This window comes from Cheilinus undulatus, linkage group 22 (assembly GCF_018320785.1).
Source record: "Cheilinus undulatus linkage group 22, ASM1832078v1, whole genome shotgun sequence".
NCBI lineage: Eukaryota > Metazoa > Chordata > Actinopteri > Labriformes > Labridae > Cheilinus > Cheilinus undulatus.
In genome coordinates this window covers 4,326,458-4,347,919 of record NC_054886.1, presented here as the reverse complement: position 1 = coordinate 4,347,919, position 21,462 = coordinate 4,326,458, and the positions used below count along the sequence as shown (strand labels likewise).

The 21,462-nt window shown below is 36.3% G+C and overlaps 2 protein-coding genes across 3 annotated transcripts; both read left to right on the top strand.

Moving 5' to 3' along the window:
• Positions 1 to 2,208: 2,208 nt before the first annotated feature.
• On the top strand, positions 2,209 to 8,485 carry LOC121504484. Of its 2 annotated transcripts, XM_041779287.1 has the most exons (7): positions 2,209 to 3,152; positions 3,249 to 3,405; positions 3,496 to 3,590; positions 6,796 to 6,897; positions 6,975 to 7,055; positions 7,133 to 7,197; positions 8,132 to 8,485. In XM_041779287.1, the coding sequence occupies exons 1-7, from the start codon at positions 3,098 to 3,100 to the stop codon at positions 8,321 to 8,323; spliced, it is 747 nt and encodes a 248-aa protein (XP_041635221.1). In that variant the 5' UTR covers positions 2,209 to 3,097; the 3' UTR covers positions 8,324 to 8,485. The 2 variants fall into 2 exon arrangements, with proteins under 2 accessions (XP_041635221.1, XP_041635219.1); XM_041779285.1 differs by having other exon boundaries at positions 3,249 to 3,590.
• Positions 8,486 to 12,380: 3,895 nt separating this feature from the next.
• On the top strand, positions 12,381 to 19,848 carry LOC121504754 (HAUS augmin-like complex subunit 4). The gene is made up of 9 exons (XM_041779814.1): positions 12,381 to 12,561; positions 13,022 to 13,161; positions 14,037 to 14,168; positions 14,450 to 14,590; positions 16,769 to 16,865; positions 16,976 to 17,121; positions 17,265 to 17,395; positions 19,220 to 19,288; positions 19,459 to 19,848. Exons 1-9 carry the CDS (start codon positions 12,495 to 12,497, stop codon positions 19,643 to 19,645), a joined length of 1,110 nt encoding a protein of 369 aa, XP_041635748.1. The 5' UTR covers positions 12,381 to 12,494; the 3' UTR covers positions 19,646 to 19,848.
• The last annotated feature ends 1,614 nt before the right edge of the window (positions 19,849 to 21,462 follow it).

Sequence of the window (21,462 nt, the reverse complement as noted above, 5' to 3'; positions counted from 1 at the left end):
GTTCTTAACTAGCCTAAGGCACCGTAGTGGATTAGATTGATTATTTAAGTCTCCAGACATGCTGATTGATAATATCTAATGTAAAATAATGTTTTGGGTTCTTTGATTGTCAGCTTTTAAACACACACTCCAGGTAAAATAAATAGGAGTAAACACTTCCTGTTGAACCCTTACTCAGTGGTCTAAAGTTGTGTTTTCCAACCATATTTCCTTGGAGTCAAATCTGATTGCATGAATATTTACATCTTAAGGGAACACCTCTGCTGAGGCACATTTTGTGTAACGTGCTAATTAAAACAATCCACTGATTTACATATGTCATAAACTCATTTTATTTACAGTAGAATATAAACAACCTATCTGATGTAAATGTTAACACTTAATGAAAAATCTGCTCATTTTGAATTTGATGCCAGCAACTCAGCTCAAAAAAAGTTGAGACAGGGCAAGAAAAGGCTGGAAAAATAAGTGGCATCGATGAAAAACAGCTTGACGAGCATTTTTGATCTAATAAGATTAATTGGCAACAAGTCAGTAACATTCTTGATATAAAAGGAGCACACAGAGACGAGTTCAGGAGTATATGCAAGAGTTTTGTTGTATCAGCGTTTCATCCACATGGAAATGGCCTTTTGAGGCTGGGTCCCAGAGTAAACAAATCTGCCTACATCTACCATTTCATCTCTATTGAAGCCGATTTCTGCCAGCTAAAAAAGAAAAAATATTGAAGTAAGCCAAATGAAAATAGAACCCTAATTTTTAATTATGAGATAAAAAAAAGTTGAAATAATGACATAAAAAAGTCTAAATTGTAAGGTTAAAAAAGTCAAATTAAAAGATGAAAAGTGAAAGAATGAATTTCTATCTCAAAATTTCAACTTTTTTATTACATAATTATGAATTTTCATCTCAAAATTATGACTTTTTACCTCATAATCTATACATTTTATCTCATAATTTCGACTTTTTATCTCATGATTAACTTTTTATCTCATAATTATGACTTTTTATCTAATAATTTGACCTTTTATCTCACAATTTCAACTTTTTATCTCATGATTATGACTTTTTATCTAATAATTATGACTTTTTATCTAATAATTATGACTTTTTATCTAATAATTATGACTTTTTATCTGATAATTTGACCTTTTATCTCATAATTTCAACTTTTATCTCATAATTATGACTTTTTATCTGATAATTATGACTTTTTATCTGATAATTTGACCTTTTATCTCATAATTTTGACTTTTTATCTCATAATTATGACTTTTTATCTGATAATTATGACTTTTTATCTGATAATTTGACCTTTTATCTCATAATTTCGACTTTTTATCTCATAATTATGACTTTTTATCTAATAATGGACTTTTTTATCTAATAATTTGACCCTTTATCTCATAATTTAAACTTTTTATCTCATGATTATGACTGTTTTTTCTCATAATCTTAACTTTTTATCTCATAATTCTGACTTTTTAACTCATTTTTTTGACTTTTCATCTCATAATTATGACTTTTCAACTAATAATTCCGAGTTTTTATCCCATAATTTCGACTTTTTATCTCATAATTATGACTTTTTACCGCATAGTTTGACCTTTTATCTCTTTTTTTTATTATTGTTCAACATCTTTGAGAAAAAAGATAAAGTTTTTTTTTTCTTTGTTGCTGTATTTGCATTTGTGGAAAATTTGGTCAAAATAATAAACAGTTTTATAAGAAGAGGAAGAAGAAGAAAAAAAGCTTTTCCTCTTTCTTTGACCTTTTGTAAAAACAGAATACTTTTTCCCACGACAAAGCAAAATCTTTGAAAACATGATCAATGGTAAATCTGCTAAAGTCCTTCCATAGTTTTTTGGTATGTGGACATTACCAGAATAGATGTAACACTGTCTCTGGGTGGTCCTCCCTGAAAAAACATCCGTATTTATGTCTCTCTTGAAGTTTAACACGTAGTGATTGGCAGGATAGTATTTATGAATAACTCTGAAGGATACCTTCTTCACCTTATACGTGATGAGATACTTACGTGTAATCATCCAAACCCTCTGTCTGGACAGTCAAGCGCATCTTTCTTGAAACGATTACGTCATACAAAGCATAGCCCACTAAGGGCGCACGCGCAGTTCCTGCCAAAACAACAATGGCGGACTACACGGTTGTAATCGTGCTGCAGAAGCTACTGACCTTATTATGGCTTTTACAGCAAAATGGGATGCTCCTTTACCTCCACCGAGAACAACAGATGGTCAAGGAGAACAGCAAACACCAGATGTTCTTGTTCTTGTGTTTGTGTATGGCGCAGAAGCTTTATATGCTTGCTCCGTAATCTTCTTCTCTCTTTACCATAGCAGCGTCACAGCGCCACTCTCAGGTGTGGCGTATATACTGCAGCGTTTTCAGGCGTTAGTGGTTCTGTTCTACACGGACTTTTCCTGAAACGACCCCGTGTTTACGGAAAACGTTTTCAAAACGAAACTGAAATATGAGGTTTTCGTCTCCCTGTGGACAAGGCCTAAAGGGAAGAGGACTTTCCAGCTTATCAGCATCTCTGATGGTACTGGGTGTCTATGGTGTGGGCAGCTTGGGAAGGAACTATCAATGCTGAAAAGTATTTAGAGGTTTAAGAGCAACATATGCTCACATCCAGGCAATGTGTCTTTCAAGGAAGGCTTCCATATTATAGCAAGATGCTTAATCCACATCAATTACAAGAGCATGGCTTTAAAGCAGGAGAGTCCAGGTTCTGAGCTGGCCCACCTGCGGTGTGTGGACTTGTTTAGCCTGCTGCTACTCCAACTCAGTCCTGGATAAGCAGAAGAAGGTGGATGAATGGACATAAACGGGCAAAGAACCACACATGGTCACTTCATCAACCTTGATCTTATACTATAATAATGAAAAAGATATTTAGAGGTGTGTCCTTCAGCATTGACGTCAAGAAATTCAGAATTTGAGTTGCACTATAATCTGCATGTTTTGCTGTAAATAACATGCTGCAGTATACTCTGCTTATGAAAAATAGTCCGCCTCTGCAAACTTCTTCCAGGAGCTCTGACGTATAAAGAGTGTTTACAGTCATACAATCATGTTCACAGTAAGGAACCTTGACTTGGTATCAGCTTGTCTCCTCTGCAGCTTCTGTAAGTACACCTCTGCGGCTACACTCACCACTATTAATCTGTCATTTAGAAGAAAAGGTGGAATTTTTGTGACTGAAGTGGTCATGTCTGTTTCAGTTTGGATCGTCTCAGGCTCTGAGAATAACACTCTGGAGGTCTGGTCTGGTGAAGACGTCACTCTGCATTGCTCCAACTTCTCCAGTTTCCACACTTGGATGTTCTGGTTTAAAGTGGTCAACGGAAGCGAGCCTCACTGTGTTTGCAATATGTACACGTATGGTGCACCTGTTAATTTCTGCAGGGGATTCACAAAGGGGAAATTTGAAATGACATCAAATATCTCGACTGTCTTTCTCAAAATCAGAGAGGTGAATTCGTCCGACTCTGGGATGTATTTTTGTGGCTTTACTGAGGGCAGTGATCCTAAGATTATTGATCCTACATTTTTGGTGGTGCATGGTAAGTTTTTGCAAAGTTTGTTCTATCTTTTAAAGCTATCAGCTCTTTCACTCAGACCAAGCACAGGCACTTTCATTTGGGTTCTTACTAATTCCAAGGAAAAGAAGAAATCTTTAAAGATTGTTAAATTTTCATCCTCAAAACTTCTGCTGACAGTGATCTCATTTGCTCCCTCTGTTAGTACCAGGAACCAACATTAAATTAAAGGGACAATAAAGCTTTCTGGTTCAAATTAAAACACATTGATAACTGTTTCAATACCACGGCAGTAAAACAACCTCCTGGGCACCCAAAACCATTGAATGGCTCAGTAAAAATGACTGTTTTGCATGGTTTGACAGCTGTCTTATTGTGCTTCATTGTGCTTCACTACCTTCCAAGGTGCTGGGAGGATAAAGAAAGAAAACAAATCTCCAGCAAGTTTGTTTCCTTCAGTTTCCTAAGGAAGCCCATTTCTGCCACATGAAAAAAAGATCATTATTTAAAAAATAGCTGAAGTGGAAAGTATGAGAAGAATAATTGTAATTTGAAAAGAAAGTTGAAACAAATAAATAGTATGTCAAAGTTAAAGGAAGAAAAAAATGTCAGATAAAAACTCATAATTATGAGATGAAAAATATGAAATTAAAAAAAATCCAAATACAAGATTAAAATTTGGATTCTGAAATTGAAATCCAAATTATGAGGGGAAAAAAATCTTAATTAAAATATGAAAACACCCTTATTATGAAATAAAAAGTAAAAATTCTGAGATTTAAGGCCAGATTATGAGATTAAAAGATCACATTAAACAGAGTTAAATAATCATTGTGGGATTAAAAAATAACAAGAGATTAGAAATTGAAATAATGAGATTACAAATTTTTTTTTTTTGAGAAAAATGCCCATATAAAGAAATAAAAAGTCTGCCTTGCAAAATATCAAATTCAAACTAAATGATTAAAACTCCAAATTAATAGATTAAAACTCCAGATTATGAGATTTAATCTCCAAACAATGAGATTGAAAATCCAAATTAAGGTAAAACTAGTTTATGAAGGATAAAAACTTCAAAACAAGGGGTTAGAAAGTCAAATCATGAGATTTAAAGTACAAATTATGAGGAAAAAAAAGTCAATTTAAAGAAATAAAAGTCTGCCTTGTGAAATAAAAAATAAAAGTTAGTAGAAGAAAAATCCAAATTATTAGATAAGAACTCCAGATGATGAGATTTAATGTTCAAATTATGAGATTAAAAATCCAAATTTAGAGATTAAAAGTCAAAAGTAAGAAATGAACAAGAGTAAGAGAGTCATTGTTTGATAAAAGAGTTCTAATTAAGAGATATAAAAAATATGAGGAAAAAGTCCAGATTAAGAGGTAAAAAGTCGAAATTTAGAGGTAAAAAGTCACTGTGTAAGAAAAAAACAAATAAAGAGATAGAAAAGTCCAAATTAAGAGGTAAAAAGTCGAAATTAAGAGGTAAAAAGTCACTGTGTAAGAGAAAAAAACAAATAAAGAGATAGAAAAGTCGAAATTAAGAGGTAAAAAGTCACTGTGTAATAAAAACAACAAATAAAGAGAGAGAAAAGTTGAAATTAAGAGGTAAAAAGTCACTATGTAATAAAAACAACAAATAAAGAGATAGAAAAGTCCAAATTAGGAGGTAAAAAGTCACTATGTAATAAAAACAACAAATAAAGAGATAGAAAAGTCCAAATTAAGAGGTAAAAAGTCACTGTGTAATAAAAACAACAAATAAAGAGATAGAAAAGTTGAAATTAAGAGGTAAAAAGTCACTATGTAATAAAAACAACAAATAAAGAGATAGAAAAGAGTTCTAATTAAGAGGTAAAAAGTCACTATGTAATAAAAACAACAAATAAAGAGATAGAAAAGTCCAAATTAGGAGGTAAAAAGTCACTGTGTAATTAAAACAACAAATAAAGAGATAGAAATGTCCACATTCAGGGATAAAAAGTCACTGTTGGATCAAAAAAAAACAAAGAGATAGAAATGTCCAAATTAGGAAAAGAAAAGTCCACATTAAGGGATAAAAAGTCACTGTGGAATTAAAAAAATAAAGTACCTACTTTTGAGTAAAATAACAAACTAAGGGAAAGAAATTAATAGATTAAGAGTCCAAATTGTGACAGAAATAAAATCTTTTTTTTTTAAAGATTTATTTTTGGCCTTTTTGCCTTTATTTGATAGGATGGTGGATAGAGTCGGAAACAGGGAAGAGAGCGGGGAGAGACATGCAGGAAATAGTGCCACTGGTCGGATTCGAATCCGGGTCGCCTGCATATATGGCGCGCGCCTTAACCACTTGACTACCAGTGCACTGACAGAAAAAATTCTTAATTTTGATTTTAAATATCTGAAAAATTATGAGGGAAAATATTCTAGGACAAATTAAGTTATTTAGATAACTAAGAGAAGTCTGTATGAGATAAAAAAAAAGTTGAAATGATGGAATTAAAACATTCAAATTATTGGATAAAAAATTCATAATTACTGGATAGTCATTACATTTAAATGTTTAATTTAGTTTTAGCTCATAAGTATGAATGACTGCTTTATCATTTTAATTTTAATCAAATAATTTATGACTTTTTCTCTTAATAAATTACAATTTGAACATTTTGACTTCTTAACTAATAATTGTGACTTTTTATCTTATAATTCTGCCTCTTAATCTCATAAAATTGACTAATGTACATTTTCTATCTCCTATTTTTGACTTTGATTTTTAAATTTTGACTCTCCATGTCTCATCATTTGCAATTAATATCACACAATGTCTACTTTTTTCTCCTACCTATGACTATGTAATTATTTGAAGTTAAGATTCTGTTATCTTATTTTAATTACCCAACTTTAATATTTTTGTCTTTTTAAGTAGTAGAAATGAGCGTTTATATTTCCCCATGGTAAAAATCTGACATGTTGTGTTTTTATTTTGATTGTGGGGAAACAGAGATGCTCTACTTCCTGCTTACATTCATAAATAAACTGTAGCTATTATCCCTGTGGTCTCAAAAACACACATGTTCAGGAAAGAGGGGGACATTTTTGATTGTGACACCTGTAGAAACCCACTGAAGACTTTAGTTTAAATTTAGATTATCTATGGCCCCCTGTTATCCTCTTATGTTCAGTCAAACATCAGGCAGATTGTAAACCACCTGAGCTCTGTGTTATTTCATGAATTGTGTTGTTGTAGATGATCCAGATGTAGAAGCAAGGAAGATGTTCCTGATCCTGGCCGTTGTCCTCGCACTGATCATCGTGTGTCTGGCTGTTGAAATTATACGGCTTCAGGGAGGTACCTACTTTAGTTTTCTTCTACATTTCACCTCCTTTTGTTTTAAATCAAACTGATGATTTGTGTTGACTCCGCAGCTCTGCCTGAAGGTGAGCGAACATGCCCATGTTGTTTCTGTTTTGGCGCTGACAGTGAAGAAGAGAGCGTTTCATCGGAAGGTACCTGCTTTAGTTTTCTTCTACATTTCACCTCCTTTTGTTTAAAATCAAACTGACGGTTTGTGTTGAATCCACAGCTCTGCCTGAAGATGACCGCACATGTTGTTTCTGTTTTGGAGCTGACAGTGAAGAACAGAGCGAGGTAAAGTCTGTTAGATTTCTTTGTCTAGACCAGTGTTACTCAACCCTGCACAACCAAAGAGCCAAATTGTTGAAAAATACAATTGCAAGAGCCACAATCTAAGTGGTGAAAAATGTGTTAAAGTGGCAATAAATAAGTTTAAGCTGACAAAAAGGTCTAAAAGCGGCAGAAAAGTGTCAAAAATGAGGATAATAAGTGACAGATATGGGTGAGAAGTGACATAAAAACTGTTACAGGTGGCAAAAATGGTCAAAAAGCAGCAAAAATGGGTGGAGATTGGCAAAAGCAGCAAAGAGTGGCAAAAATAGTGACAATTGACAAAAACAGTAAGTGGCAGAAATGGGGGAGAACTGACAAAAAGTAAGTTACAGGTAGCAAAATAGTCAAAAAGTGGCAAAAACTTAGCCCCGAAAAAAAAAAAAAGAATGGAAAGTAACAATAAATGGGCAAAAATGGGCATTTAATGGCAAAAGGCAGCTTGAATGGGCAAAAAAATGGTACAAAAACTAAGGGGAAAAAATGCAAATAGCAAAAAGCAGAATAACAGAGGCAAAAAACTAGGATAGGATAAAAGTGGCAAAAAGAAGCAGCAAAAATGGGCTAAAAGCAGCAAAAAATGATTAAAAGTGGCAAAAAATTGCAAATAAGGGAAATGGAAATATACAGACAAAAAAATACAGACTGAAAATTATGTTTGACAATTAAAGCCTTCTGTATTAGTGTGAGAAATAAACTGATCAATGTGACTTGCACTGGATAAATTCTGAGGTCAAAGCTTCTCTGTATAATATTATAAATATATAATATTTTGAATTAAGACATAAAAGAGCCACATATGGCTCAAGAACCCCACGTTGAGTATCACTGGGCTAGACTCTTTGATGATGCTCTTGTGATTGTGATTAATGTGTGATTGTAAATATTTGATTCACAGAGTCCAGGCTCAGACCACCTGAACCATGTCCCCGTGACTTTTCTTCCAAGAGCAGAGAGAAATCACATACCTGCTTTCAACTATGAGGAGGAATTACTTTATGTAAATACGGCCACCAGATGGACCCAGGAAGTGCCTGGGACTGCAGCTTTACAAGGCACTGATGCTTCATTATTAATGTATTTTAAATGACTACTGTTTAACTGGTTCTACTCAGCCTCTTTATTTTATCTGCTCATACTTCTTTCTCTGACGTATTTCTGTAGTCTCCACCTGCATGTGAGAGACTTCTACTGGTATTTCTGTCCTGTGATCAGGGTGCAATGTCTTGTATTAAAAAGGAGGCCTCCCATATTACCTTGCTCTCCTTCATGACAGTGATTGTCTCTGTCTCATCTAGAGTTGTTCTGATCCGATGCTTAAAATGCAGGTATTGGTATCAGCGAAGACACGAGTTAATGCAACGATCTGATACTATTTGGTCCAACTTTGTGGGTACTTCTCATGACAAAACTTTGAAGAGGCGAGGAGAGAGGAGTCTCTTGGAGGAGCTCAGACCGAGGAAACACCAGTCTATCTTCCATGAAGTCTTTTTAAACAGATTATAACTGTTTTGTTTCATTCTCACAGCACTGGTCTTCTTAAAATAAAATAATAAAACTATTTCTACAGTTAATTATGGAAGCCTAACCTGACACACTAGATGGACGTGTAAAACCACTCATAGACAGCGTTTGGGAAAGGGCAGAGCCTTTGAAAAAACTCAGAGGGTGATTAGATAAATGCTCTGTCAAATCTTTACGGGCCAATCAGAGCAACAAAACACGTGATGTAGCCGCTACCGAGCTGCGCCCCTACAGAAGGAGTGAGCTCCACAGATAACTGCATAACACCGCAAACCATGGCGGCTGTAGACATGGCAATACATGACATTTGTCGTTTTTGAAAACAAAAAAAAAACCTCTGCTGTTCTTTGTTCTTCTATTAATAAAGAAATGTTGTCAAGTTCTGGTAAAACTGGCACTTCAGCAGCATCCACGCTAATGTCTTCTGCCATAACTGCACTGCCTCTTGTTGCTGCTTTCTTACATCACAACTGGTTCAGACTGGAGCTTTGCAATGGATTCCCCAGTGAGAAACATGGAAATGGAACCAAAAAACCCCAAACAAACAAAAAACAAACAAACAAACAAACAAACAAAAAAACCAAACAAACAAAACTAACGGGAAAGTAAGGCAATTCATTAAAAAAAAAAATTCATAATTATGAAATAAAAAGTCGTAAGTATAAGATTAAAAGTCAAAATTATGAGATTAAAAAACATGAGAATATGATTAAAAGTCAAAATTGTGAGATAAAAAACATGAGAATATGATTAAAAGTCAAAATTGTGAGATAAAAAACAGTATATGATTAAAAGTCAAAATTATGAGATGAAAACGTTAGTTATCTTACTTTAGCAACATCTCATAGTAATATGATTAGAATTTAGAAAAAACAAATTTAAGCTAAACAGTTATGGGAGCAAACAAATGAAGAAAAGCGAAGTTGATGAAAAAAGAGGAAGTTTACCACAATAATGAGATGAAATGTAAAAAATAGGAGATGAAAAGAGAAGTCAGAATCAGGAGAAAAAGTTAAAATTCAGGTCAAATTAGAAGGTTAAAAACTCAAAATCGATATAAAGTCAAATTTAAGGAAAAAGAATACAACAGTGAAAGAATTCATTATATGAGATTGCTAAGATTCTGAGAAAAAAAGTCAGAATTCTTAATAATCATGCCTTACCCCCTTTTTTTTTAAAATAATTTCGGTTTAAAATTTTTATCTAAAAATGATGACCTGGTTTTTGTTCTAAGTGGTGGAATGTGTCATTTGTAAAACGGACAGTTAATAATCCCAATATAAGACCAGTCACATGTGTAAAAGGGGAAAATAATCCCAATATAAAACCAGCTACAGGTTTAAAAGGAGAAAATAATCCCGACATAAAACCAGCTACAGGTTTAAAAGGAGAAAATAATCCTGACATAAACCAGCTACAGGTTTAAAAGGGGAAAATAATCCCGACATAAAACCAGCTCCAGGTTTAAAAGGAGAAAATAATCCCGACATAAAACCAGCTACAGGTTTAAAAGGAGAAAATAATCCCGACATAAAACCAGCTCCAGGTTTAAAAGGAGAAAATAATCCCGACATAAAACCAGCTACAGGTTTAAAAGGAGAAAATAATCCCGACATAAAACCAGCTCCAGGTTTAAAAGGAGAAAATAATCCTGACATAAACCAGCTACAGGTTTAAAAGGGGAAAATAATCCCGACATAAAACCAGCTCCAGGTTTAAAAGGTTTAATTTTCAGAATCAGGTCAAATTGTTCCAAGAGGCTCTTCAGAGCTCTCCTCTGACTTAAAGTCAGAATTCTGAACAAAAAAACTCATGACTCTGAGAAAAAACCCCTCCATATTCTGAGACATAACTCAGAATTCAGTTTTTTTTTGGGTCAGAATTTTGACCAAAAAAACCTCAGATGTCATAATTCTGAGGAAAAAAACTCCAAATTCTGAGACATAACTCAGAATTCTGTTTTTTTTTTTTTCTTTGACTCACACAGTCTCCACCCGGGCATTGGAGATCAGGGCCCCACAAGCCACGAGGGGGCCCCAAAGCTGAATGTTCAGCTTCATCCAAGGAAAATTAAAATGTCTTTATCCCTTATATGTTTAAAAACAAATGTAGGATACAAGAATTAAATAAGCTGCAATGATAAACTGTGTTGTTGTGCAGATACTGTACCTGCTATGTTATCATCCAGTGGAAGATGTTTCTCAGATATTTGCCTCTGAACATTACTTTAGGATTGATTCTGATTGATTTATTGAGTTTAGTGTGTATTTTATATGCTGTATATGACTGTTTGGTCTGTCCACAGAAAAAAAAAACAGTCAAGACCATGAATCAGGGGTCATCAACTATATTTTCAAAAGGGCCAGCTTTATTCTGTTCTTATTTGGGGGCTGGACTTTCAGAGGAATGAATATGAACACGTTGGTCTAATTAATAAATTATTGCCAAAATATTTATATTTTCTTGTAATTTTAGCCTTTAGCTTTGTGATCTCCTATACTGCAGCCTGCCACATTGAGATATTTTTTTCACATTTTTGGGGCTGTTTTGCTGCTTATGACTACCTTTGATGCTAAAATGCTGTGTGATGATTGGTGGAAAATCTGTGCAGGAAACAGATTTTAGGGGTCGATTCTTATGCATGTATGTTGTACTCTCCCAAAATAAGGGAAAAAAGGACAAAAAAATAAAAAATAAAAAACAACAAAAAAAAAATGAACAAATAATGAAAAAACTTGCAAAATAATTGACTTAAAAGATTTAAAAAAAATGAAGAAAAACATTGACAAAAAAGTTGATGCAGAAGAAGGCAGTTTTAGTCAAGAATAGCTGATTCATATAATCATGAATCCTAAACATGGTGGCTGATACTTTGATCTATGCAAACATATCAAACACTGATTCATACATCAGAAAATTGTTCCAATCTCAGTTGGTTTTGGGGCGTCTTTGTAGCTGTGTTTATTTTAAAAAAGTAAACAGCAGAACATATTTATTTTCTCTTCACACTGTCTGGATTTATTAAACTTCTAGGGGCCAGAAAAAAGCTGTGGGGGCCTGATGTGACCCTCGGGCCTCCAGTCGATGATCACGGCCATAAATAATTCAGTATGAGAGGTTATCATGACTGTAGCCTGTGTTGTACATGAAGTGTAATAGGCTGGTTGTGGATCATCTAATGGATTAGGAATCTCTCCATCCTAGTGTGGCAATAGAGGCCCCAAACAGCCTCTTGGATAGGGCCCCCACAAAGCGAGAAACAGCCCTGTTGGAGATCCAAGAAGGCTCTCCTCTGACTTAAAGTCAAAATTCTGAACAACAACAACAACAACAACAAACACAACAACAACAAAAAACAACTCAGACCCGAATCCTGAAAAAGAAAGCAGAAGGGTTAGAAGTAAAGCCCACTCTTGCTCCACGATAGGAAGAGAGCAGAGCGCCCCCTCGGGTCTCCTCCCCCCAAGAGATAGGGCCAGCGACAGGTGTATTTTTTCCGGACCCGAGAAGTTTCCGAAAACCTAGGTTGCTATGATGTGTGACGCCACACGTTCCATCCTCTGCGTGATGACGACATGCGCCAGTTAGCCAATAGAACGGTTTTCTTGTAAAGGCGCGCAACTTTATTCAGGAAGTGCACCGTCTGTTTTCATATCGATTTCTTGCCAGCGTTAAAGATAGAAATCCCCAAACTAAGACGATTCTAGGCTAACAAGGAGAACAGCATAGCTCAGAAGATGTCGGCTGGTCTTGAGCCTTCACAGGTATCGTCACTCGGGAAGGGGGACAGTTTGCACCAACAGGGTAAGGATTTTAACACGCACTTTCTGCTTCTCGTTGTTGAAATTAGCCTGTTAAAGTTCACATGTCACTACTTCAGGAGTTTAAATGAAGGCTGAAAATGTATAAAGGTTATAACAGCATTTGCACCCATTGAAGACAACTGGGATATTGAATGAGTTTTGGTGTTATGGTTTTAAGAGTTACCGTGTTAACTGGTGACTTTCTGTCAAACGCTTAAGTGGCTGTCGTCGTATCATATGTTGAGGGCTTAAGGAGTCCCACCTTACGCCACTTTGTTTGGCCTTTAATTAAAACATAAAAAATCACATTAATTATGTTTTGGTGGAAAATCCAAACAAGACCGTTTAAATCTGATGTAACCATGGCAACGGTTAATATGGTCACTAGTTTAACCGTAACACTGACTGCATTGCTTTGACTGTAGATAATAATTTAACATTGCTTGTGATCTCCCATCCAGTTTTGGCTTCCTTCCCTCTGTGCGACATGACAGAAGAGGATCTGACCCAGAATCCTCAGTTCTGTAAACTCCTGGCTACTCTGTCACAGCATGTGGACCAGACTGGACTCACTGTCCCACTGAAAACAGAGCTGGACAAGGTAATGGAAGCTGTAGGGGTATAATTTGTAACCATGGTAACAGGTGACTTACAGGTAATTGCTGCTGTGGTTAATAAGTTAAGCCAAACTCCATTGATATACCACATTTCATACACATTGCAGCACAGTGTGCTTCACATTCAGTCAGTCAGAACAGTCTGTTTTTTTGCAGCATTGATTCACGATGTTTACTTGCTACACTGTATAAGAAGAGCAGGTCTAGACTGCACTGTTTATAATAATACAACCACAATTTAAAAAGTTGGGGCAATGTGTAAAATGCCAGTGAAAACCAAATATATCTTATTTTTTTCACAATAGAACATAAACAACATATCAGCTGTCGAAACTGAGACATTTTAGTAATTCATGAAAAATTTCAGCTCATTTTGAATCTGATGGCAGCAACACATCTCAAAAAGTAGGGAGTGGGCAGTAGAAGGCTGGAAAAGTAAGTGGTACTAACGAAAAACAGCTGGATGAGCATTTTGCTACTAAGTAGGTTACTTAGCAACTGGTCAGTCACATGACGTGTAAAATGAGTATTTTAGAGAGGCAGCGTCTCTCAGAAGTAAAGATGGGCAGAGGTTTACCAATCTGCAAAAACTGCTTCTCAAAATTGTGGAACAATTTCAGAAAAATGTTTTATGATGTAAAATTGCAGAGACCTTGATAGCTTGATAACTTTCTGGATTTCCCACTCTGTGCAAAGAATATGTTCATTTCAGATGTACATTTAATTCTGAATGACTTACTGACCTCTAGTGTTAATACAAATGAACTGCAGCCACACAGATTGAAGTTGTCTGTGCTTGATTAATGCAGAGTTTAGTGGTTTTTCCGTATTTTTCAGCTACTGTTGCTGTGTTCTCCAGGCTGAGCAGAAGTTGCAGAGTCAAAGGCGTCACTGGCTGAGGTCTGAGAGCCTCTACAAAGGACTGCAGGAGATGATCCAGGAGCACTGCATCAGGAAGCACCATGCTACTGTGCCTCCTGACCAGAACATGGTACAGTTATTTCACATACTCATTCAGTAGTCGATTAACGCAAACAACCAACGGTTAATCACAGACAACACATATTTAGTCTTAAAATCACTCTTGGTAAGAAAATTAGGTTTCCATTCAGTTTAAAATGGCTACTTAAGATATAATTAAGACTTTAGAGCATAGTTTATTTGAAAGCTTTACTCTGGATTTTCATGTTAACTAGAATGATGACGTGAAATTGTGTGGGTTACTCTTAATTGACAATAAAAATCTATATATGGTAATGTGTTTGCCCATAGTTCCATGAGACGATGGAGAAGTGTCTGCTGGTGTCTCAGTGTATCCGACAGCTTGATCCCAGTAGCACTACCAACCAGGATCAGCCCTCGGTCCTGGGTCTGAGCCCTCAACAAGTGATTGACCTCATGCCACCAGAGAAGGTGAGTTATAAAATGTACTTTTGGTGCATGAATCAACGGATGAGTGGTTGATTTTGCAGCAAAGGGTGTTGAACTAAGTTTATTCAGCCCTAAATACTCGGTCTACCAGAATTCTGCAACTACTAGAATGACCATAGCAGTCATTTTGACTGCTCAGACATTATTTGCATATAATTTGGATGATTTGGAAGATAAATTGATGGAAAGGTAAAAAACACCTCAGGACACAAAAAGAAAATTATGATGAATGAGATTTTTATTTATTTATTTGACACCAACATACAGTTCATCCGAAAAGTATTCACAACACTTCACTTTTTCCACATTTTGTTATGTTACAGCCTCCTTCCAAAATGGAATACATTTGTTTTTTTCCTCAAAATTCTACACACAACACCCCATAATGACAATGTCTTAGTTTTTTATTTTTGATAAATTTTTGCAAATTTATTAAAAATAAAAAACTAAAACATCACATGTACAGAAGTATTCACAGCCTTTGCCACGAAGCTCAAAATTGAGCTCAGGTTCTTCCTGTTTCCACTGATCATCCTTGAGATGTTCCTACAGCTTCATTGGAGTCCACCTGTGGTAAATTCAGTTGATTGGACATGACTTGGAAAGGCACACACCTGTCTATATAAGTCCCACAGGTGACAGTGCATGTCAGAGCACAAACCAAGCATGAAGTCAGAGGAATTGTCTGTAGACCTCCAAGACAGGATTGTCTCAAGGCACAAATCTGGGGAAGGGTACAGAAACATTTCTGCTGCTTTGAAGGTCCCAGTGAGCACAGTGGCCTCCATCATCTGTAAATGGAAGAAGTTCAGAACCACCAGGACTCTTCCTAGAGCTGGACCCCCGTCTAAACTGAGCGATCGGGGGAGAAGGGCCTTAGTCAGGGAGGTGACCAAGAACCCGATGGTCACTCTGTCAGAGCTCCAGCAGTCCTCTGTGGAGAGAGGAGAACCTTCCAGAAGGTCAACCATCTCTGCAGCAATCCACCAATCAGGCCTGTATGGTAGAGTGGCCAGATGTAAGCCACTCCTTAGTAAAAGGCACATGGCAGCCCACCTGGAGTTTACCAAAAGGCACCAAAGATTGAACTCTTTGGCGTGAATGCCAGGCGCCATGTTTGGAGGAAACCAGGCACTGCTCATTACCTGGCCAGTACCGTCCCTACAGTGAAGCATGGTGGAGGCAGCATCATGCTGTGGGGATGTTTTTCAGGAACTGGGAGACCAGTCAGGATTGAGGGAAAGGTAAATGCAGCAATGCACAGAGACATCCTGGATAAAAACCTGCTCCAGAGCGCTTTTCACCTCAGACTGGGGCGACGGTTCATCTTTCAGCAGGACAACGACCCTAAGCACACAGCCAAGATATCAAAGGAGTGGCTTCAGGACAACTCTGTGAATGTCCTTGAGTGGCCCAGACTTGAATCTGATCGAACATTGCTGGAGAGATCTGAAAATGGCTGTGCAGCGACGCTCCCCATCCAACCTGATGGAGCTAGAGAGGTTCTGCAAAGAGGAATGGGTGAAACTGCCCAAAGATAGGTGTGCCAAGCTTGTGGTATCATTCTCAAAAAGACCTGAGGCTGTAATTGCTGCTAAAGGTGCATCAACAAAGAATTGAGCAAAGGCTGTGAATACTTATGTACATGTGATGTTTTTTATTTTTAATAAATTTGCAAAAATTAAGAAACAACATTTTTTCATTTTTGTCATTATGGGGTGTTGTGTGTAGAATTTTGAGGAAAAAAAATGAATTTATTCCATTTTGGAATGAGGCTGTAACAACAAAATGAAATAAATACTTTCTGGATGCACTGTGTAGCTAGATTTTAGCTTCACAGAGCATAAAAACAAACAAACAATAGAGCAGGAGAGAGAGTGGGAAAATGTAGCAAATAGTGAGATATGACACCCCTTGTAAATAGCATGCAGTCAATTTGACTGCTATGGTCATTCGAGATAGTAACACTCAGATCTCTGTTGTGTTTTGAAAGTTTAATGATAAAATGTTAGAATCAAGTATACACACATTTAGGAAATGTCCGGGTCCTGTTGGTACAAAGGTTTTATTTCGTCAAAGTTATGATGTTGCAAATTTTGAAATCAGTCAAAATGACTGCCTTGGTTGTTTGAGAGTTTAAGCAGCATTTATCTTCAACAGAATGTGCAAAGAATGAAACAGGGTCTTCCAGGAGAGCTGGAGAAACATCTGAAAAAGAAGTGTTTGAGCCTCCTCACCTACTATCAACCTGAGTGGGGTAGGAAAATGAGATCTGCCCATTCCTGCCGGTGCAAATCTCATTCACCGTTCATCCTTTATCACGCCAGTTTTCTGTGAGATGACCTGATGTTGTTTTGTGTCACCTAGAGAATGAAAGTGAGGGTCTGAAAACCATTAAGTTTTCCCATTTATCGGCTCAGCTGGACAAAGAGAAGAAAAGAGCAGAGAGCGTGAAAGAAACCTGCAGAAAAAACGCAAATCTTCTTCAAAGACAGACTCAGCTCTACCTCTCTGTAAGATTATACATATCCTCAGTGTTGAAGAGATTCTCCTATTAATAACTGTGTGTATGGAAGACTTAAATATATTCTGTTAAGTCTTTTCAATGCAGTATTTTGATATCATGTAATTTTCTTTGTTTTTGGTCTGTGTCCAGGAGCTGATCAAGAGTATTCAGCTTCTTCAGTCTCTCATCTTGGACCACAGGCTAAGAATTCAGACAGATTTGGACAAGAAGAAGTTGGATTATTTTGAGGGAAAATTTGAATTAGTCCTTCAGAAAATCAAGTAAGGATTATTCAGTAGCATAAGATTAAAACGTGAAAGTCATCACAACTATTGTCAAATTTAAATAAAAACAGAACAATTTGCAAATTTGATAAAAACCGTGTGGTATTCTGATAGAATATAAACAACATATCAAATGTTGAATTTATTAATTTGAAAAATATTATCCAATTTTGAATTTGATGGCAGCAACACATCTCAAAAAAAGTAGGGATGTGTCAAAAAAGGCTGGAGAAGTACATGGTATTAATGAAAAACAGGTGATGGAGCATTTTGCAACAAATTAGATCAGAGGTGTCCAAACTTTTCTCACGGGGGCCACGTAGATAAATGTATAAGAATGTAAAACCAGTATAATGTAGGTTAAGATACTGTATGCTCAGTGATGGAGTATGCCTAAATGGCTAGTTCATTGATAGCAGAATGACACTGATGAAGTCAGAAGCAGAATAAAGGAGGAGCTGGGGTGGAGGAGGGTTGTGAGAGCAGCTTGCAGAGGGAGCAACAGAGCGTGGCCAGGCAAGAGCAATTTAAATATGGCAGCATGAGAGCTGTTAGCCAATAGCATGCTTAGAGCAAGTCAGCTGGTCATCAGTCGATGAGGGCTTGGGTGATTATGGCAGTGCTCAACTCCGTGGCCTGCCTGAACTAACGCGTAACACTCAATTATACGGCTTACAAGGCAAATAGAGAATCATTTTCAGGTAAACGGGGAGGCCAGTGAGATTTCATGGAGCCCTGCTTGGCCCTAACTACTGTTGGCTCTGCCTCTGGAATATTATTGGTTCTTCTATTTGCTGCTGTAACCTATCAGGGAGTTAGAAAATAAGATAATGTTATTACTTAGGTTGCCAGTATGTTTACCATGTAGAATATTGTCTCAATTAAGCCACACAAAAAACACACCAACAAGTTCTTCTTGTCAAAATGTTTGTTTACAGAATTAGAACCGCAGCATCGCCTTCTCCTGAAACTATGAAGTAGAATACAGTCAAGTACACGCGTCATGTTCAAATGTGGGTAATTTTTTATTTATTTCAAGGATTTGCTGCGGGCCAATCAAAATTGAGCCGTGGGCCGCATTTAGACCCCGGGTCATAGTTTGAACACACCTGAATAGGCTGACTGATAACAGGTCAGTATCATGATGGGAAGAGGCAGAGTCTCTCAGAACTCTGGGGCCAAAGCTCATTTGAACTAGACTGAGGTTAAATGGAGACCTGGTCTGTGGTCAGATGAATCAACATTTGAACTTTTTTCTAAACCACAGACGCTGTGTCCTGGGAACTAAAGAAGAGAGGAACCATCTAGCTTATTATCAGCACACATTCAAAAGCCTGCATCTCTGATGGTGTGGGGTTGCATTAGTGCCTTTAGCATTGGCAGCTTACACATCTGGAAAGGAACTATCAATGCTGAAAAGTAGATTGAGGTTTTAGAACAACATATGCTCACTTGACTATTTCAGCCAGACAATGTAAAACCACATCACCTACAACAGCATGGCTTCACAGTACAAGAGTCCAGGTGTGGAAAGCTCAGCAAGAGGCCTTTCCTTACTAGTATACATGGCCCTGTCCCTACTTTTTGAGGTGTGTTGCTGCCATCAAATTCAAATTGAGTTAATATTTTTCATGAAATGGTAAAATGTCTCAGTTTCAACGTCTCATATGTTGTTCATGTGAATAGAATATGGGTTAATCAGATTTGTAAATCATTGCATTCTGTTTTTGTTTACAGCTTAAACAGCATCTCAACCTTTTTGGAATTGAGGCTTTAAATGCATTTTATTTTGATAACTAATTTTCTCTTCTTCCCTTGAAGGACTGAGATGGTGGAAATTCAACTGGACACATACACAGTGGACTCGATATCTGCTCATAGAAAAATAAGGTAAGAGGCTTTTGTCCATCTCTGATTTGTTTCTCCTTTTTCACTCTGATTTATTTCAGACCACTCCACCCAAACAAGAATTCAGTTTTTAATTACTTGCTTTAAGCCTGCAGAAAATTTTGATACAAAGAAAATTGTAAATGTTTTACGTTGTCACTGCTCATTTTCAGACAGACGCTGGAGTCCGAGCTGAAGGCCTGTCAGGTGGAGAAGCAGTCCGTTGAGATGAAACTGGGTTCGTTTAAGATCTTGGGCAAAGAATTTGAGACTCTGGCCGAGGAGTACTGCAGATTACGGCAGGAGATTGAAATGAAAAACTGGGCTCTGAAGGAGTTCACTAACTACAGTAACAAATGATCTTATGCAGTGTGGTTCTAAGAAAACGACCAACCGATCCCTTTCTCATAATGATTCCTAGATCTCAACAACATACAGGCTTTAGGATGCTTGGCACTGAAGCTGTGGCACTAGTAAGTAAAGCAGTATGTTTAGTAGTGATGACTGAAAGCTTCTATTAGAACATCTAACTTAAAACTGTTTAATAAACCTCAGAAAAATCAGATTTGTCAAAGTTGTCAAATCTTCTCAGTCTGTAATTGTGGAAAAAACTTGTACTTTCTTTATTTCTACCTGAGCCTATGCAGAGTTCAAGCCTTTTTAAAGTTACATTTCAATATAAACAGTGTAGTTTTACACTGGGTATAAATGTGACTACACATCTGTATTTGCTTACTGTCAACGTCAGTTTAAGAAAGCAAAGATTACAACATTTATATGGTTAAAAACAAAGTATTTTGTCCTTCAAATAGCTTTCTATCCTGCAATCCTGTCACTGAATAACACAGTTGACAATGTTGGGATATTATTTTGCAGATTCCAACTTAAGCCTGACTTCTGGTGTCAGTTCACATGTAAATCTATGTGTAAATGTAAATTGTGAAAGCAATCCTGTGTTCATTTTGCCATTAAAGTAGGATTAAAAAAAGAAAGAAGTGTAGTGGTGATGATAAACTACGAATCAACTTTCACCTTTGGCCCCAGCATCCTGTTTATTCTGATAGCCACAGAAGGTTATTCACAGTCACACTTGGAGTGATAAGCTTTAATAAAACACAGGGACGGTGTTGTGTAGACTGTCTAAGCATTGGTTCCCAACTTGGGGTCTGTGCACCCCAAAGATCTCAGGAGGGGGTCGTGGGACCCTGTCTGCTCTGAGGTTGTCAAAATTAGATGTACATATATATTTTTAAGAATCATGATTGGAAACAAAATGTATAAAGACCAACCTAAAATATTTTTTTAAGAATTAAGAGAATCTGTTGATTTTTAATCAAAAAAGTTCACATTTTTAGGGAGGAAAATTAGATTAGATGTTTACAAGAAAATAACCTCAGAATTTTAGAGTTTAAAAAGTAGGAAATATACAAAAGAAAAAAAAAAACCTTACAATTTCAAAGTTTATAAAGTCTTAAATTTTGACAACAGAAACAAAAAAACATTAAAATTGTAAAAACCCTACATTTATAATAGTGTTAGACCAAAATTTTTCAAGAAACCAAACTGAAAATAATGGTTGGTTTTTGACTTTTTAATCTCAAAAACACTACGTTTTTGTTCACTTACATTTACAACTTTTAAAGTAAAACATGTCCACTTTCTTGTAAATTCATGACTTTTAAAATTTGAGAATTTAGAGGTTTTTGTTAAAATTAATCAATCCTCTTGCAGTTTTCAAGAGCGGCACACTGTCGCAACAATGGACAGGTTATACATTGATTTTTGTATTTATGTGGGCATATTATGTTCAGATTACAATTAAACAATTACAATGGATTTGAACATTTCTGAGTGGGTCCTGGGGTGCTTAGCTTTTCTCCTAGGGTAGGGCCTAAGGAAAAAATGCTGACAACCACTGGTTAAAAACATATAGCATGTCATTAAATGTACATATATGTACCTGATAACATCAGTGCATTGTGTTTCTCACAGTCACTGTTTTAGTAATGAACTTCAAAAATGCAAAAACATAAAAGTAAACAATTTACCCAACTGTTGGTTGAAAACATACACCAAAGAGATTCTTAGTAAAGCTAAGATTTTAGCTAGAAACCATCTAAAGATCAATATGATCACAAAGCAGTATGATCACAAAAATGTATCAAATTGACTTTGAA